The following is an 18,561-nucleotide window of genomic DNA, read 5'->3' on the forward strand; positions in this document are numbered from 1 at the left end:
TTTAACTACAGCGGGGGTTTGGGTAGAACTTGCTCAAGTTACAACGATTGCCTTTGACTATTCCCATAATTCCTGAATCGGACCCGCATCCGTGACAAGTGTAGCGGTGCCATATGCTATGCCCAGGAAAGTGATAACCATGAGAAGAGAAGAGAGCTGCAGTTTGAAGAGAAATTTTCTTTTTATTTTGTCTAAGAAAATAATGATGGAAAGTAACTTGTACATAAGAATGGTCATCAAAATTCAATCTCTGTTGCCCCAACATTGTCTAAATTCCTGTTCTAAAACGTTAAAAGTCCTGCACAGATGCAGACACTCGGAGGTTACGGGGATCTTATAAAAAGTGATTGTATAGCTTTGCCGTTTCCCCATTCTTTCATGTAAAAATGGAAAGAGCTGACAGCTATTTCCCGTGGTGTTAATCCATAAAACCCCATTGCATAGTATTAAAAAGGCCAATGGTCAGATTCCAGCATGACGAAATGAATGAGAATGCCCTAACTCCGCTAAACCCGACGCCCATTTATCACCGACACAAATCCATCTCTAGTGCCTCTAGGCATGTAGAGACGAACAGGAATTCAGGCAATTGATTGGTCGAGCCAGCATAATCCAATGGTTTACGCGTTAAAGCCCTAGAGATATAAAAACGTTCGTTTTACTATAGCATCACCCATCAATCCATTCAATATCTTCCAAGATAACTATCACACTACCACAAAGACAACTCAATCAACCACCAAACCACCAAAATGACTACCTACGCGCACAACCTCCCTCCCTCACCACGCGGGAAGCGATAGTGGACGCTCTCAATCGCGCTATAATTGGCTTCGACCGACACGACATCCCAATTTTCAACAGCGCATTCTCCTCCTCTCCCGACGTATGCGTAGAATTCCGAACCCCACCAGGCGCAGGGTCGCGCAAGATCAAGGGTCTCGATACCATCCGCACCACTCTGCTGGACCACGTGGGGCCCATGGATACGACGCATATGACGAGCAATATCCGGGTCAATCATAAAGAAGGCGAAGAGACAGCGTCATTGACTTGCTATACGCTTGCGCAGCATTGTCCCCCTGGACGCGGGAAGGAGCCTGACGGGCCGAAGTACCTTGCTGCGGGGGAATATGTGATGGATCTGGTGTTTGATAAGTCGGATAGATTGTGGAAGATTCAGGAGTGGGTGCTTGATATTATTTGGAGCCAGGGGGATCAGTCTGTTATGGAGAGGTCGTGAGAAAGAAACTGTATATACATTCAAATATTGTGGATGAGACAGGGCGATGTGCTGTCTGTGAGGCTCATCCCAACGACCACATAAGCGAACTAGAAAATATATTAGATTTCAAAATCCTCAAACCCAATTGCATGTGCGCCCAAATGTTGCTTTCTTTGTTCGTATATTTCTGTTTTGCCGGAGGGCGGGTGATTTGAAGCCACAGCATCAATCCTACGCACTGTTCAACCATGACAAATAAGCGGTCATAACAGAACTCCCCATCGAAGTTATACACCGGTGTTGCAGTGAAATATTCTCGACGATTGAAGAAGTAACACAAATAATCATTCATAAGTCATTATCATTGTGTGGCCATTAGATAGAAGACAGAACAAAGCATAGGCAAAGAAAAACATAGAGAACTGAGTTACAAGAACGGATGAAAGGGTTCAACAGACAAGGCAGAAAGAAGCAAAGGACCACCCAGAGAAGACAAAGCAGGATAAAGGGTCCAAGAAACTAGGGCATCATCATAATTATCATCTTTAAGCCAATCAAAATAGAATCTTGCTGAACTTATTGATCATCTCCTCAATCTTCGCAGCAGCGGGGTCCTCGACACCGCGTTGGGTAAGTGGACGACCCTGCGAGTCGAAGCGGTCGGGGAGATCAATGGTCGAGTCTGAGTCTGTTGAAGAGGACTTGTTTTCAGGTTGGTTTTTGGCGTTGGAAGAATGACGCGAAGAGGAAGAACTGTGGTGGTGGTGGTGGTGGGAAGATGACGAACTGGGATAGGGCATTGGGGAGCGAGGAACAGAGGATGAATGGCGACGACGATGATGACGATGGTGGCGGCGGCGGTGATTGTGACGATGGTGATCGTTGTGACCATCAATAGTAGCGTCGCTATCGTCCGTCTCGTAGCCAGTATCACTCTTTGTCTCGGGGTCAAGATCAAAGGAGACCGATTTCGACTGCATGGGCTGGCTAACAGATTGAGACCGGCGGCGAGAGGGCTTTCCATTCCTATCTAGACCTGTGGCAGATGGTCAGCATGAGAATAAGTCGGGTGTGGTTCCGTGAACCCACCATCACGAGTCGTGTACTGGTCAGTGGATGGGGTGGAGCTCACATTCTCATCGGCCCTCCGTGGCCGCGGCGCGTACTGCTCAGGTGCTTGCCCGGCGCCGTAGCTGTAGGGCTGTGGCGGGGGCGCCGCACCAGGCGGGGGAGGGTAGTCGGGCGGGTTATACGGCGCAGTCGCAGCTCCAAGATTCGGGGTCGAGCCTGGCGGCGGCGGGAAGTAGGTGCCGTTGGGATAGTAGCGAGGATCCGGGGGCGGGCCGCCTGCAGGGTGAGGAGAAGGCGGGTACGGCTCCGGATCATAGCCCTCCTCGTAGGGATCACGATGGTCATCGTCGACGTAGCCTGTCGGGCGTTAACTGAATGAAAAGAGATGTAGAAAAAGAGATGGGTGCTTACGGCCCTCCTTCTCGGCCTGTTTGCGGTCCTTTCGCTGCGAATACTTGTGCGCCGCGTATCCCAGTCCAGTGGCACCCAAAGCTGCCCCAGCGATATCCCGCGAGCGGCTGCGGTGCTTTCGATGCTTGCTTCGGCGTCTGTGGCGACCCTCCCCGTCAGAGCCCGAATCGCTACCACTGAGGTTGCGGGTACGGCTGTGCCGCCGCGAACCGTACTCTGCGCCGTCCGAGTAGTAAGGACCACCGGGACTGGTAGGCTGGCCATAGTAGTGCTCGGCGGGGATGCTACCGGCGACTGGATCGTTGCCGTACTCGATCAAACCGGCGGAGGTGCGGGAAGGATCTGGGTACATCCCTACAGGTGCAGCACTCTGAGAGCGCGAGCGCGATCGACGTCCGTCACGGCTAACTCCTTCTTTGGCGGCATCTTTCTCTGCCTTTTTCTTCTCATAGAAGCCAGTGGCAGCGGCAGTTCCCAGGCCGGCAGCAAGAACAGGAAGAACCTGTCTAATGCGGCTATGAGAGCGTTCACCCTTGCGGGCCCGCGAGCGACTTCGGTGACGTTCAACCAGGCCAGCGACAGCAGCGCCGGCCAGACCGGCTCCAGCCATGTGCTTACGACGCTGGGAGGCACTGCGCGCCTCATCAGGCTCAGAGCGGGCCGTGCTCAAACCACGGCCACGAGATTTAGAGCGAGTTCGAGAGCGGCTGCGACGCTCATCTTTGTCTTTCTTGTTCTTCATGACGGCTACCGCACCAGCCACGGCCGCAGCGCCTAGACCAAGCTCAATCAAGTGCCGGGTATGCGAGTTAGACTGAGAGCGGCTGCGGCTGCGACGGCCACGGTCGTGGTGGCTATGGCGATGAGAGCGGTGGTCATCATCGATTGAACGAGAGCGGTGTCGGCTCTTGCTGCGGTAGTAATCGCGTGCATGCGATGCCGCGTTGACGGCGACAGCTCCCAGGGCACCTGCACCCACTGTCTTACCAAGGCGGCCGACGCCATGACTCACGTCTTCGCCGGATTTCTTGCGATGGCTGCGGAACAGCTCGGCGGCACCGGCGGCAGCGAGAGCCCCCTCGGCCATATGGCGACGGTGATGCGGGTGGTCGGGGTCATAGTTGCCGCGAGTTTCAGTTTCCTTGCGGATGTAGACCATGCTGTCATCGCTGCTGTAGTCCTGGTCACGATCGCTGCGGTGGCGAGTCGCCTGGGAGACAGAGTCACCCGGACTGAGTTCACGGCGGCTGCGACGCTCATCGTAGTCACGGTCACGGCGGCGGCTGGAGTAGTAGGGTTCGTCCTCGGTATCGGAACGGCGCACCAGGTCGTACTCGGTCTCGCGGGAATTCACATAGACGTTTCGGGCTTCATGAACAATTATTGGCTGCTCGCGAATGACGACGGGTGCAGAAGGAGGAAGAGGAGGTCTCTCCAGGTAGTCCACGGACCGGGAGTAGTGACGGTGGGCGGAGGGCTCGGAGTACTCACGTTCGTAGTAATCTCTTTCGTAGTCCCGGTCGTAGCGTCGGTCATCGTGGTCGACCTCGCGCTCGGTCTTGCGCCGGATGACCAGCTCGCGGTCGCCGGTGTAAGAATCATCGCGCCGCATCACGAACTCTCGGGAACGCTCACGATCATCTTCGGAGGGAATGACGTAACGCTTGATGGTGACGGGACGAGAGTCGTCCCAATCACGGTCGCGCTCACGTTCCCTGTAGACGTAGGACATGGGCGGTTGATGCGATACGGAAAATGGAATCAGGGGAAGGGAAGCAGATGAGGATGATGGGATGGAGGGGTTGAAGATTCGCAAGAATCAGCGGGGCACGAAAAAGGACGAGGCTGAGGAGTGAGAAGAGGTGGGGTGGTGGTCTGGGCTCTGAGGCTGTGATTCGCCTTGGTTAGCGGATGATGCAACTTCTGGAAGAACAGGGAACAGTGATCCGGCAGATCGGGGCTTCGTAACTCACGTCAGTCGGGGGAAGAGGATGGGGATGAGAGCGAGGAAGAAAGGAAGAGAGGAGAGTGACACTAATGAGGGAATGAAAAGAGAGGAAGAGAGGAAGAGAGCGAAATAAAAGGCAGCCACGCCAAGCGAGTCACCGACTACAGCCGCACTGCGAGTGTGGTTTTGCCCGGGCAGAGTGTGGCGAAACACGGTGAGTTCCAGTCAGTCGGTGGCTTAGACGGGAGAGAGTTCATTGTTTACCCTATGTACTTGCCCGCCGACTCTACCCATGGATGCTTCCCGTCGGGATCCGGGGTTCACCCAGAGACTTCCGTGACACGGGTGGGACCACAGTAACACGACCGGATGGAAGTAGTATGTATTTCGGTGATATATACATGTCATTATCGGAGGCCGTCAGCTGCCCAGATAGCCGTCGAAACACTCCAACCATACTTTCGACGGGCGGGGTCTGCATCTTCCACGCAACACAGCGCTTACACACACAGAACCCAGTCTCAAATATGTACATTGCAATCAATCCAACACGGCAAACCCAACAACCCCCACCTTCAAACACGGCGGCGGCGGTGGTCGCTAAAGGCCACCGGACTCGGCAGCGTCGCCGGCGTGTCCGTGCGCTGGGTGCTCTGAATGAGATGCTCAAACGACGCCGCATGCTCGACGCGTGGGGTAAACGGATCAAAGTCCCACAGGTACCCCAGAGTCCGGAGCAGCGACGACGCCGAGTACGACACCGTCTCCCCGTACGAGTTGGTGCCCTTCTGCTCGACCTGGGCCTTGGCGATCCACGGCGAGATGAGCAGCGTCGGGACACGGCCGCCCAAGCGATTGAATTCGAACGTATACTTCTGTCCATTCGGGGCAGTCTCGGTGTACGTCAGGTTGTCCGGACGCACAGCCAGCGGCGGCGGGACGTGGTCGTGGAAGCCGCCCGTCTCGTCGAAGGTCAGTACCATCAGGGTCTCGTTCCACTGGGGGCTGGCGCGGACGGCATCGTAGACGGATTTGATGAGGGCTTCGCCGTCGGAGACGAGGCCGGACGGGTGCATGGAGTTAGTGCCCACGTCGCAGCAGGACGGGTCGATGAAGCTGAACTCGGGCAAGTTGCCGGCGGCGGCATCGGTGTAGAAGTTCGCCAGCGGCTGGGCCTTGTCGGTGTTGCCGCTGGTGTAGGTCCAGTCGAAGAAGAAGGCATCAATCATGCCCTCATCGTCGGATGTGTAGTAGTTCTTCCAGGTGTGATTGGTCTCACCCAGTTGCTGGAAGATCGTGCGCTGCTTCAGGCTGTGCACGTCGACGTCGAAGGCGTCGTCATTGGTGCCGTGGCCGGCCGAGGTTCCAGACAAGACGAAGGCGCGGTTGGGGTTTGTGGGCTTGTCTAGGGTTAGTGGTATGACGCGGTTGTCTAGAAGGGAAACACTTACTCCAGGGTGGTCCGAGTGCCAGTGGTTAAAGGTCAGATAGTTCTGCACCAGCGATGTCAAGACCGGCACCTGCGCCTCGGTGTAGTAGTTGAGAACCTGCTGGGCCAGTTGCGTCTTGTTGACACCCGGGTACATGCGAATCTGCTCCTGGACGAACCCCATCTGCTGTGGCACGAGCTTGCCAGCCGCGATGGCGGCATTGTCCGGGGTGAACGTCCCGAAGAATTCGGCGTTGTTGCCCGACACCATGTGATCCGGATCATCAGACACGGAGTCGTAGTCTCTCGCGGCGCTGCATGCCCTGCCCGCTGACGGGTTGCTCACGTTGTATGGATTGCAGAAGGGCCCGTTGTTAATCGGGTTCTCCAGACCCTTGAGCGTCTGGCCACCAAGAATATTGTCGAAGGCGCGGTTCTCCATCTCCAGAACGACGACGTTCTTGATCTTGCTCTTCAGGTTCAGGATAGACGAGCGCGTATGGGGGCCATGGCGCTTGGGAGGTGCACCGCTGACGGCAGCAACAAAGGCCAGAGAGGCAAGGAGAGTGCTGGAGTGCATCTTCGGGTTGATGGTTCGGCGATGGTGGTCCGCGGCGTACCAGGGAACCCAGCCAACTTCTTATAGAGCAGCACCCAGCCAATTGTCCCGAACACCCACCACCGTACGATGCCAATGAAACACTGCTTCGTCCCACCTCATCCATTCCACGTGTCGATCTCACACGCTGTCCGCGCGACTCTGTTGCAACATGCCTGCGGGGGGTGATATCAAGGTGGACCAGACTCTCGCAGGGGCTCAGTCAAGCTCTGGAGAGGCACAGACCTGAGGAATTGAGTAATGGCGATGTTGAATGCATCCGATTGGAGAGCTCTGGATCCGACTGCAACGACGGATCCAATTTGGGAATGTGATCAGCCCCTTGGCAGCGATAGGCAGGAACAGCCATCCTTTGTTGCGGAGATGGCCGCGCCGCTGATCCTTAGGCCCCACGCTAAGTGCAACATTGTTCTACGGTAGGAACATCACGACCTTTAGCGAAGGTGCAATGGTGAGAGTCTGTTGGTTTCTTATGTTGGCCATGGCTTCCGCTAAGCTTGTTGGGGTTAGCGCCAATCAAGGAGGGCGTCTATGTGACCTGCTTCTCCGCATACTCTGGTCGAATCTGGCTGTGTTCGGTGTCAGTCTTCGCACCGCCATGAAAAGCTCAAGATCTTCCTAATAAGGCTGCTGCCAGTGGTGGAATATGCTGGAAGGATGAAGGCAATGATGCCATCAACAATAATTGTTTGTTTGTTGCAGTGAATGGGCGTCAGTTGTCTTTCTGTCACGTATATAGACCAGGCATTTCTCTCCTTCCCCGTCTTCTTCCTTCATCCCCTCTCCCCAGCTTTATCCTTCTCGCTCTATATATTTATCAATACGATCGTTGTATCTGGCCTTTAGGTCGAGCCCGTGCGACCTGGCTCAACATCACCTAGCTGTTGCCTCTTACCTACTACTCATGCATGCAACAGCTGCCTATACCGTGGTCATGTCCGCTGCTCCTTAAATGACTGAGAATTACTAATGAAGACCACACACTGATCCTTTTGAAAGTCATTGAAATGTCGACTGGCCTCACGGCGAATGCATTTCTTCCCAGACGGAAGCATCTATTCACACAAGTCAGTCTACACTTGCTCTTTAGCAAAGCAGAGCACTACTAGATTACGTCTAGAGGCTAAAAACTTCAAGTAATTAGAGTGCTCCACCAGTATTCTTCAGTCTCCTGGAAGAGATTAATTGAATCATTGACTTGTCATAGCTCATATCTCATAATTCCGTAATAAATAAACACAAACCGGCAAAACCAATTGCACTGCCGCACAACCAACACCATTTTTTGGAAATAATAACCAGGCAGCCCCCCTCCCAAACACCGAAATGAAAGATTTAGACTAGCCCGGTGCGCTGTATGGAACCCCCCACCGAATCCAAATTGACTGATGCTCGAACTAAGCGTATCCCAGGGGACGGATGTGGGACCTAACCAGTTCTGCTGGTGGAGGTGTGTACCCGGAGTGGACTGCATGGTTGGGTCGCTCGCTGATGATGCGACAGTAATCGGGGATTGAGACTGCGATTGAGGTTGAGAGAGAATGTAGCCGTCTGGGATGCTGATGGAAGGAGGATGTTGAGTTGTCTGATTGGGGGTCATGTTTGAAGGCATGGTAGAGGCCACAGACGTGTTGAGTGTGTGCACCCGGGCATGGGATAAGAGGGGTGGATGTGTTTGGTAATAGTTATTTGCGACGTCACTGTCAGGAATTAGTTGGTTTGCCTGGTATGAGGAACAGGAATCACTTACAGGATATGTCGAATGACCGGAACTGCTTTGCTGCAAAAAATACTGCGAACAGACAGAGAGGCAAACATCTCGAGGGCACTACCGAGAAGCTCCCTGATCTCGTCATATTCGGTTGTACTCTCCGGGCTGAGAAGTGCAGCCGCTAGAACTACTGCAGCGTGGAATGCGTGGAAGCTACCTAGACCGCCAGTGTACCATTTGTAGGGGGCGAATTGGGGAGACGCGAAGAGGGTCTTGAATATTTGGAGAGAGGCTTTGGCGGAGGCGATGCACTTGGCTCGTGCAGTGCAGGTCTCGGGTGTTATCTCGCCCTGCTGGTATCGACATAGGGCGGGGCGGAAGAGAAGCAGAAAGAGCTGGTGGGTGTGGCTGTAAAGGATGTTGAGATTGGCCTGGTGATGGATGGGGAGAGACTCGTTGGCGGTATCGAGCTGGTAGCGAGTATCACACATCTCCCGCACAGCCAGGACCTCGGCTTCGAGTTGTGAGGGGGTAAATCGAGCGACATGAGGATGGTTGAATATTGTTTCACATATCTTGGCAGATGTCTTGTATAGACGGAAGGTCATCAGGAGGTAGGTCATTTGTGTTGGGCGGGTTGGTGAGGACGTTAGGTCGGAGGTAACGGACGTAGTTGGACCCGTCAAAAGATCGACATCGTCGATATCGGCAGGCAATTTCACGTCCTGAGAGAGGATTTGCTGATTGAGACTGCCAAACGACGTGTTCTGAATAGTGTAAAGCATCATCAATCCCGCCCAAACACGCCGTCGCTCTTCGCGCTCAATAGCACCAAGTGGGAATCTCTCTGGATCGAGATGGCACCCCATTGATATGGCGACATGATGTGTAAAACCTAGCATAGTCCAAATGGGAAGACCACGATGAATCCGCGCGTAGTTAACGAGAACTAGAGCCTGGAGTGAGTTGATCGAGTACCGGGACATAACCCCGTCGGCTGCTAAACACCGCAACGCAGCAGACCTGTAACGAGCAGACAACACCTTAATGTTCCGGCTGACGGTTCTCTCTCGTCCGAGATCAGAGAGCAAAGGATCGTCGTCGTCTAGCGCACTAACTGCAATGGCTAGAATGGCAAATAACAAAGCTAGCCATGCGAGAGACACGCTGCTAGGGTCATGGCAAAACTGCTGATATTCGGCCTCGAAAGTCAAGTCATGGAGAATATGAAACACCTAGTAGGTCTAATTAGCCGTCGAACTTTAGCCAGGGTGTTCTACTTACAGGGGAGAAAACCCGCAAGTATACATCTCTGAGATTATCACAATACTGGCCAGGGGGCAGGATTGACAGCAGTTCAGCACGGGAAACACTTCCGTTTCGAGCCAGCGGAATCTGTAGATCATCGTCGTCCTCAGCGGCATCCGAATCGAAATTGCGTAGACACTCCGCAGCGGGTCCTTTGGCCACTACCGATTCCCACTGAGATTGTAGTGGAACATAGCGGACATATCCCGACGGCGAGGTGTGAAGGGTACCCACACTTCCCAGCATTGAAGTACTTGAATCCCAATTGTCGAAACCAGGCCCCATTTCGGAATCGGAGAAGCTACCCGTGGCGCTGAGCGCACCTAATGGGGAGACTGCACCAGCAGGCGAGCCGGCTTGCGAGCCCACCTGCTTCTGCAATAGACCTTCGAGATTGCGGATCCGTGCTAGGAGCTCATTGTGTCTCACGTCTCCTGACGAGGTCTGCTCGCCTGACAGACGGGGCTGACCGAGATAAATGCAGTCCTCGGCGCCTAGTCCTCGGCGGACACAGGTTTGACATGGCCGTCCGTCACGGGAACATCGAATCTTTCTCGTTCGGCATGCCTGACAGCTGATAGGAAGACGTTTCCCCGTTGAGCGGGATGCTGAAGCCATGATAATGGAAGCTTATAACGCTGCTCGGATCCGGCTTGAGGGAGTGATAGAAGGCCAATTATGCCAGATAGACATGTAGAGAATCGAAAGTGAATCGCCGACGGAATGATGGAGACGCAATGATATAGTTCCGGTGGACCGCCACTGTTCAATGGAGACCCATCAAAGCTGAATTGAGTGAACGAGAAAACCCACAACGGCGTGGCAGGCGGGGAGGCAATGACGTTTTAAGCTTTGCAGGAAAGTGGGTTTGATCTTGGGAACAAGATGCATGTTATACCGGCTGTGCAGCATTGTTTATAAAAGGCAACTCTTCGGCGGCAACAGGCGTCGACATCTGCCGAGAAAAATCATCGGGGAATCTGTGCAGCCTGGTCCCCGTTTCTGCAACGTCGACAGGAACAGCCATTTGTGACAGCATTCCAGCTACTCGCAATAGTCCGGCGTGCCCGACGGTGGAAACGGGTCCGGGAGCTTCTAGAAAACCCGTCCCCTGCAGGATCGGATAGGACCCAGGGCGACCCACGGCAGCGTGGATCCTCTTTCCACTGGCACTAAGCAGAACGGGTATGGAGAATGCTGCAGTGGTTGCCGAACAGACCCCCGGATTGTATGCATGGGCAGCAGCGCGAAACAATCGGGCGGATTTCGGCTCAGCCTCGCGGCAGGGTCATTAGGCGAATCTCCAGGATGCCGAAGGTAGAGATTTCATTGCGGTCGGAAGGAGAAAATCGGGAGCTCCTACCGTCAGTGTTGCTCGGATCTGCGTCTCATAGATCGCACTGAATCGGCTTAGGCGATCTCGACTAAGCAGGACTAGGCAGGTTTAAGCAGGAATAAGCAGGCCCAGTACCGTTGCCACATTTCCTGGGAGGGCCCAAGCAATCGGACTGCGCCGATCATTGAAGAGAAAACGAGATCAAGCGCGTGAGTGGCTGACTGGGAGATCACGGTGAGGCGTTGGCCTCCAACCATGCGAGGTGTTTGCAACTCAGCCACAATCTGCCCGCGGCACAATCCTTGCGCGATGACGATGATGGCCCCTTCCGTCGTAGCAGCATCCGATGCTAGTTCCCCGGCATTCTTCCAGCCGAAAATTCTGCTTCCCGAAGTCCCCGTGGATATATCTACTACCAGGAATGATATTTGTCACTGCATGTCATTGTTTACATTTCTACGATGTGGTGGATTTTGGACCCATGGATTTTTTCGCTAGACTCTCAGCGGACCCGAAGGTTCTTTCCATCGAATGCGCCAGATTTAGCGAACCGTCTGCCCTGGCCCTTTTACCCGGAACGGCACTTAGCCTAATATTGTGGTTATCCGTATTTTAGACTATTGCCTTCAATTAGAATAGATTCTCAGGGCTCGGACTCCCTACTCCACCAAGAAGCGGGATGCCGACGGCACGAGGGCTCGACCTCGATAAATTGTTTGCAGGCTGCAACGCACACTAGAGTGGTAATAGTCTGCCCTCAAGATCTGCTTTCCCCAAACCCCGGGGATCAGATGACGGCAGATCCCCCTTTCCCGATTGTAGCAAATACCAAATTGAGTTGTCGAAGGATGGATGCGTGGTTTCATCGGAAGCCGTGGTGATTGGGTATCGGGGATGATTAGAAGAAAACAAACATGACGATCGACGATCTCCGCGGAGGGGATTCGACTTGTCATTTTTGGGTCTGGCATGTGAAGAGGTGAAAAATGAGATTTCATTCCGGCAAATATTGAAGAGCTGAGCTGAAACGGGGCGCTGGAAAAATCAATGACACAATTTGACCTTCTTATTTCAGTTAGAGAAAATTGCCAAATTATTACCTCGGTTTTAAACCAAAACAGAAAGCCGTGCGAGTTCTTGCCGCTCTATCACCCTAACATAGAAATAATGCGAGATTTCTGTACGTCTAGTTTCTCGTCCGAGTGATGATGCTACTCGTCCGAATCATCATCACCTTCTATTCTGGTGGTCTCGGTGGACTCTCCTCTGTGTTGTCATTACTCGATGATGCCATGGTTGTTCCTTTCAACCGTCACAGGCACCCGGGGATTCAGCGCATAGGTACATGGATGGTGTTCACAACTCAGCACACCGCTACATGCCACAGCACAGATCAATGAAGGCAAATTCTGATAAACGACAATACTACTACTCCTTCTCTCAGGCATCAATAACCTCCGCCCGAGGCTCTGAGCTTTCCACATGGTCTGCGCTCGCTTCATCCTTGGCCATAGGACCCTTCGAGACATCGTCCGCGAGTACCACCCTGTCGCCAAAAGCGGCCGCAATTTCTTCGAGAGTCTTATGCTTCGTTTCCCTATCGCGATGGTGTCAGTGGCTCGATAGCTAACTTTGGGGGTTTGCTGCAACTCACGGGAACCACAAGTATGCCACGACGAAAAAGAAGACCGTACATGCCACGAATACGTAGTAGTAATTCTCCTTGATATTGGCAAATGCGCTGGGACCGGCTTCGGTGACTATCATGTGTATTAGCTTTAGAGCACAGTACAGACTTGCGTGAAGGTAGTGCCAGTGCTGTCTTACTTGCGACATTAACGATAAAGTGCGATGCAGCCGCCAGACCCATCACCTTGCTGCGCAATGCAATAGGCAAGACTTCCGCACCGTACAGCCATGTCGTGCTATTGAGGAGGCCATCTATACAGACAAAAGTTAGCTCTCACGACCTGCCCGGTCTGGTGCTGAGGGCACACACAGTAAGCAACGTCAAATAAGTAAATCCCCAGGATGGCAAATCCCTTTCCGACTCGGTTGTTGGTATATTGGAATTCTCTCTGCATGACGGCTGCGTAGATCTCGACGAGTACAATTGCCCCCAGTCCGGAAATAAGCATTCTGTGTGGGTTCATCTAATATTAGTAGGGAGTCCGTGGTTAAATGGTGCAAAGTATTGGGCCACGTACTTTCGACGGCCCCACTGATCAGTCAGGAACATCGTGGTGATGGAGTTGAAGACGAAGGCTATGGTACCGTAGACGGCTGCCAGAGCTAGGATGGTGTGGGAGCCGATGCCGAGTGATTCGTAGAGTATAGCTGAGGAATATACTATCAGTGTTTACCTTGGGGCTATATTCGGGAGATCTCACTTTGATAGTACTATAGACAAAGTCAATATACATCAGCTCCCCAGGAAGGAAAAAAGACACATACCTGAATGACATTGACGCCCGTTAAAGCCGTCATGGTCTGTACAGCAATCGACCTGCGCAGATTAATTAACCATCAGCCCGCAATATTCTTTCCGCCATCTCAAAAACTCACGCAAGCACCCGATGCCTATACGTCTGAAAGATCTCCCGATACGAAGTAAGCTCCCTCTCCATCTCATAGTCAATCTGTGCCTTCATGAGCGCAAACTCCTCCTGGAGTTCATTTGACTCGATCCCGCGCCGAATCCTTGCAAACTCGCTGCGCGCAAGCTCATTCTTGCCGCTACGAATCAACTGGCGTGGCGAGTTGGGCATGAATGTCGCCAGTCCGATGAACATTACAATACCCCAGGGAATCTGGATCCCCAGCGGGAGCCGCCATTGTACTGGTCCGTAGGGCGCATAGCTGCAGGCGTATCCGACCCAGTTGGACATCATGGTCCCGAAGGCGATGCCGCAGCCCGAGATACCGCCGATCAGGCCGCGGTAGCGGGGGTCGGAGATTTCGCTGAGATAGATGGGGACTGTTGCGACCATTCCACTGCACAGATGTCAAAAAAGGGCAGTGTTCCTGGATTCTTGGGGGAAACTCACCCTACAGAATAGCCGGCCAACACTCGGCCTGCGAGGAACATTCCAATATTCACTGCCGCGGTCTGGATCACAGTGCCGATTGTCACGACCACACACATCAGCTGCATGAATCGCACTCGTCCGAGCCTGTCGCCGATGAAGGTCTGGGTGAGAGCGCCGACTGCCTCGCCGGCAATATAGACGGAAACAACCTGCATTGTTTAGGCTTGCTTCTGGATCGCGTTTGAGATACACTTACAGCACCCGTTAGTCCTTCCGAGGGATGGCCCATATAGTCGATCCAGCTTTGATGAGCGATAGCTGCGAAGATGGGTTAGCTCGGTCCACAGAAGATGGACATTCAGCAACTCACTTGTTGTCGCGATACCTGTATCGAAGCCCTAATCTCTCGTCAACTCGGTCCTCCAAGCTTTCAGACCCTTTTCATAGAGTAAATAAAAAAAACGTACAAATAGAAACGTGCCGATAGCGGCAAAGAAAGCAATTCCTAGCGCATACCACAGCGCCATCTTGCCAACAACTGTGTATGTATATCGAGCAGGCTCGCGGGTTGGACCAAGCTGCCCAGAAAAGACAGAGGGAAGACACAGAAAGAGACTGTTTCTCCGCACAAGATCAACAGTTAGTGCAGAAACCTACAGCATTTATTTAAATATCCTACGGGCTTCGACCGATGGGTCAGCCGAGAGGGAGGGGCGAAGGTGCGTCGCCCCGTGCGGAGTTGAGCTTGGGACATGTTACTCGGAGGACGACCGAGCGTGCTGCATAGGGGGGGCTTGTTGATCTGGAGAAAACGTGGGGGATACGAGGTCGTTGCTAAGCGAGGATCCAATGGAGAAGCTGTTGGCGTCGGAGCTTGAACTGTGTTCGCTGTTGATGATGATAGCGTGGGGGATGCGGGGGAATTGATCGTCGGAACGGGATGTTAGGGTGGTGGCTTGTTGTGTGAAGAACAAGTCGGTGGACAATAGATCCTAGTGTAAGTGATTTAGTGAACAATGGGGAACTCCTAGGAGTTATTCGGAGATGTTCGTTTACATCATGCAGTGGAGTGCAGGACCGATGATTGTGCCTGCAGCCAGATGCATCGAGCACTACTAGGTATAAGCTAAGCCATCACCCACCACACCCTGGCACTCTACTAGGAGATCAAAAATGTTTTAGAGGTCAATTCCTATTTCATATTTTCCATTGCGAACGTCATATGCCCTCCGCCACAACGAAGCGACTTGTGCAATGCAAGAAACCCAGAAGCCGAACAAGGAAATCGAACGCTTAGAAAACCAGAGCAGCACCCTTGGTCTTCTTGTCACCACTGCACACACAACATCGTCAGTAAATGATACTCTCCAAAACAGTTGCAGAAGAAGCACATACCCCAACTCGAAGTGCTTGCAGCGCTTCAGGGCGAGCTGCTTCTTGGCCTTGCAGGCAGTGCACTCCAGGCGCAGGACGACCTTCTTGGTGGTCTTGGCCTTCTTGTGGAAGACGGGCTTGGTCTGACCACCGTAACCACTCTGCTTCCGGTCGTAACGACGCTTACCCTGGGCGAACAGGGAGGCCTATCACACAGATCGTGTTAGGAATTTCTCTTGGGTTTCGTATTTTTCAAGTTGGTTTCTCACCTTGCCAGCCTTGTACTGGGTGACCTTGTGCTGCTGGTGCTTGTGGCACTCCTTGGACTTGCAGTACGTCCGGCGGGTCTTCGGGATGTTGACCTGTACGCAGAAAAGAAATTGTAAGCCTCCATTCCAAACCGAAGGGTTGAAATAATAAAAGTCCTCGTCGAAATATTGCGCGCGCGGATGTCGGAGGTTCGGCGTAGGTCGAGGGTATGGGTTTGCCTAACAAGAAACAAAATTCGGTCGGTCGGAGGGGGAATTTCGAGATTTCAGCAGTCCACCTCTTCTCTTGTGTTCCCGACAGAAGAATGTTCCATCACCATTCTGCGACCATCATCGGCCCTTGCACCAACTGCAGTTCGTATCCATTGTGCAACAGGAGAAGGCATGGGGCGAGTGTCGAGGAATTTTGGGTTGGATGGCCGTCGTTCACGATTTCGAGGTTCGGCCACACCGTTTATCGTTGGGAATCGCACAATACCCGCAACATCCACGCGGCGCAATAATTGTTTTTGATGGTCGAGGACTCATTGCAACAGAAAGAGGGGGGGACTGCCTACCATTTTGACTGACGCGGAAGGCGAGGTGGTGATGGGTTGTCGTAGAAGAGCGGCGAGTCGAGGGTTCCATGTTGGCCCGGAGTGTGTGGGATTTCGTTTCGCTTAGAGGCGCTAAACCCGATTGGGTGAGCTGATTCATCAGTCACGTGATCACATACTCTGGATTCTTCACGGAACAACTGGCACACTACAACATACTACTTCGGTAGAGACTTGGTTGTTCACGATTTATTTATTGAAATCCCTCCCCAAGCAACACCTGACCGCTTTTCCCATACCATGACCGCCCCTTCACCAACTCCAATCCCTTCTCCTGCCCAATCATCCACTCACCCTGTGGATGCTCATTCTGCCAGTACTTGTCCCGGAGCCTATCATTGATCTTGTCAATGGTGTCAACGAGCAAAGAGTTCCGCTCAGGATTGAGCGTTTCCGTATCTCCCAGGAGAAATCCATCTTGCGTGATAAACCGCGCCAGCGTGACATGCGCCGATGGCACCGTGTACCTCGACGTAATCGGGCAGCCGCTGCGGGTTATGCTGTCGTAAAGATCGCTGCGCAGGTGATGGTAGGTATATCGATCATCCCCTCCTGCGGCAGGCACAAAGCTCAGTGCTATCGCGGAAGAATCGTAGTTGACCATTGGTTTGACGAGCCGGGCACGATGGGTCAGGGTGTAATTCACCAGCTCTGGTAGCGGTGCATGTTGCTGTAAAAAAGAGACCAGGTCTTCGATTTCGGACTCGGTCCGACTGGATGTGATCTCCATGGTTGTCATATGAAGCCGGTCCGGAGGCATGAACCAGAGCGCTAGAAAAGAAAATGTCAGCTATCATTCACCAGATTTTGGGGGTGACTGACTGGGAGCAAGAGCTCGGATTTCCCTTTGGATTTCAGAAACCATGTCCCGGATATGCTGCGGTGGACGAGCCCAAAAGGCCATGTTATGCCGTGGGTCAATGGCTGGGTCGCTGTCCTCGCCGGCCGCATGGAGTTTTTGCAGGACCTCATCGACTATCCAGCCGGGAAAGCTGGGGCTCAGAATCAATTTCCGATATGAGGCATTCCTGGTTGATCGGTGTTTCTCATAGACCTCTTGCATGCATTTCTGCGGAAGTTGTTCAGCGTGTGTGGCCTCACATGAGTCACTGGGACTTACGGGGTCGTTCTCGCAGGAAGCGATTACCTGCTGGAACGGGGTTTGAGTGGTTTCCCTGGTCATGGTAGAGATTGTGTCTATTTGTGAATTGATGAGGTGGCAGGTTGGAGGTCGGAAGATCGTGAGGAGGCGGTAATGGGAAGCCGTAGCCGATGTATAAATATAGAATGGTCTCCAACCACTACCTACCATCAACATTTCTTGTAGGTAATGGCATAGGAACATCACAAAATTCTCATCTTTAGACCAAAACTGCGCAAAATTATTATCTAGTATTCCTGACATATTCTAGCACGCCCAGTCCATCCGTCGAGTCCACCCAGGCTTATCAGGCAACAAGGCACTTGCCCCACCAAAAACCCCGCGAGGCTCTTTCACTCTCTTTCACACACTCTCTCTGCTTCATCTTCCAGCTCCATCTCCAACGTTCTTTTACTCTCAGTCTCTGTCACCTCCCCTCACCGTTCTCCCTCTCTGCAGCCCGACCGAGCTGTCCGCTTCACCAGGATGTTGATCAAGTACGTCCGTCGTGTTCCCGCTCCCCATTGCATCATCGGTCACCACATCGTCCTCCAAAGCCAAAGTCAAATCCCACGTTTGGAAGCAATAGTGAACTGATATACCTGGTCGTGTTACAGAGTACGCACGCTTACCGGCAAGGAGATCGAGTTGGATATTGAGTCCGACTACAAGGTTCGCTTTTCGCCATGAACTCCTGCTTGCTTTTAAGCTCGTTACTGAACATCTGTACTTTGGGTCTAGGTCTCCCGGATAAAAGAGCGCGTCGAAGAGAAAGAGGGCATTCCACCCGTGCAGCAGCGACTTATCTTCGGCGGGAAGCAAATGTAAGCTCAGCCAAGTCCTCACTCCACCCCGCATATGTGTTTCTGTTACTGGAAAAGAGAGAGAACCATAACTCACACAATATCCATCGGATAGGGCGGACGACAAGACAGCCGCGGAATACAACCTCGAAGGCGGCTCCACGCTGCATCTCGTGCTGGCTCTACGTGGTGGGCGCGATTCGATGTAACAGACCAACCACACCAACCACACACATCCTGGGGCGGGCCATGCCATTTCAAGCCTTTTTTTACACTGCTTTTAGATACCAT

At 52.9% G+C, this 18,561-nt stretch overlaps 7 protein-coding genes across 7 annotated transcripts; 1 reads left to right on the top strand and 6 right to left on the bottom strand.

Annotated features, from left to right (window-relative positions):
- Window positions 1-752: 752 nt before the first annotated feature.
- On the top strand, window positions 753-1,243 carry N7510_008744 (uncharacterized protein; the record flags this gene model as incomplete). Its single annotated transcript, XM_056980669.1, has 2 exons — window positions 753-802; window positions 865-1,243. The coding sequence occupies 2 exons, from the start codon at window positions 753-755 to the stop codon at window positions 1,241-1,243; spliced, it is 429 nt and encodes a 142-aa protein (XP_056830878.1).
- Window positions 1,244-1,779: 536 nt separating this feature from the next.
- Window positions 1,780-4,439, bottom strand: N7510_008745 (DUF3824 domain-containing protein; the record flags this gene model as incomplete). The annotated part of the gene is made up of 3 exons (XM_056980670.1): window positions 1,780-2,261; window positions 2,315-2,653; window positions 2,708-4,439. The coding sequence occupies 3 exons, from the start codon at window positions 4,437-4,439 to the stop codon at window positions 1,780-1,782; spliced, it is 2,553 nt and encodes an 850-aa protein (XP_056830879.1).
- A 791-nt stretch (window positions 4,440-5,230) lies between these two features.
- Window positions 5,231-6,664, bottom strand: N7510_008746 (uncharacterized protein; the record flags this gene model as incomplete). Its single annotated transcript, XM_056980671.1, has 1 exon — window positions 5,231-6,664. The coding sequence occupies one exon, from the start codon at window positions 6,662-6,664 to the stop codon at window positions 5,231-5,233; it is 1,434 nt and encodes a 477-aa protein (XP_056830880.1).
- Window positions 6,665-7,723: 1,059 nt separating this feature from the next.
- On the bottom strand, window positions 7,724-10,340 carry N7510_008747 (Zn(II)2Cys6 transcription factor; the record flags this gene model as incomplete). The annotated part of the gene is made up of 4 exons (XM_056980672.1): window positions 7,724-7,758; window positions 8,075-8,403; window positions 8,454-9,649; window positions 9,699-10,340. The coding sequence occupies 4 exons, from the start codon at window positions 10,338-10,340 to the stop codon at window positions 7,724-7,726; spliced, it is 2,202 nt and encodes a 733-aa protein (XP_056830881.1).
- Window positions 10,341-10,614: 274 nt separating this feature from the next.
- Window positions 10,615-12,014, bottom strand: N7510_008748 (uncharacterized protein; the record flags this gene model as incomplete). Its single annotated transcript, XM_056980673.1, has 2 exons — window positions 10,615-10,998; window positions 11,973-12,014. 2 exons carry the CDS (start codon window positions 12,012-12,014, stop codon window positions 10,615-10,617), a joined length of 426 nt encoding a protein of 141 aa, XP_056830882.1.
- Window positions 12,015-12,498: 484 nt separating this feature from the next.
- On the bottom strand, window positions 12,499-14,614 carry hxt8 (uncharacterized protein; the record flags this gene model as incomplete). Its single annotated transcript, XM_056980674.1, has 12 exons — window positions 12,499-12,655; window positions 12,713-12,818; window positions 12,886-12,999; window positions 13,058-13,197; window positions 13,266-13,395; window positions 13,449-13,458; window positions 13,513-13,564; window positions 13,624-14,052; window positions 14,106-14,296; window positions 14,344-14,405; window positions 14,458-14,485; window positions 14,555-14,614. 12 exons carry the CDS (start codon window positions 14,612-14,614, stop codon window positions 12,499-12,501), a joined length of 1,479 nt encoding a protein of 492 aa, XP_056830883.1.
- A 719-nt stretch (window positions 14,615-15,333) lies between these two features.
- On the bottom strand, window positions 15,334-17,509 carry N7510_008750 (60S ribosomal eL42 domain-containing protein; the record flags this gene model as incomplete). The annotated part of the gene is made up of 5 exons (XM_056980675.1): window positions 15,334-15,420; window positions 15,483-15,667; window positions 15,731-15,823; window positions 16,583-17,097; window positions 17,149-17,509. 5 exons carry the CDS (start codon window positions 17,507-17,509, stop codon window positions 15,381-15,383), a joined length of 1,194 nt encoding a protein of 397 aa, XP_056830884.1. The 3' UTR covers window positions 15,334-15,380.
- Window positions 17,510-18,561: the final 1,052 nt, after the last annotated feature.

This window comes from Penicillium lagena, assembly GCF_028827675.1.
Source record: "Penicillium lagena strain IBT 129212 chromosome Unknown utg000006l_segment0_segment0, whole genome shotgun sequence".
NCBI lineage: Eukaryota > Fungi > Ascomycota > Eurotiomycetes > Eurotiales > Aspergillaceae > Penicillium > Penicillium lagena.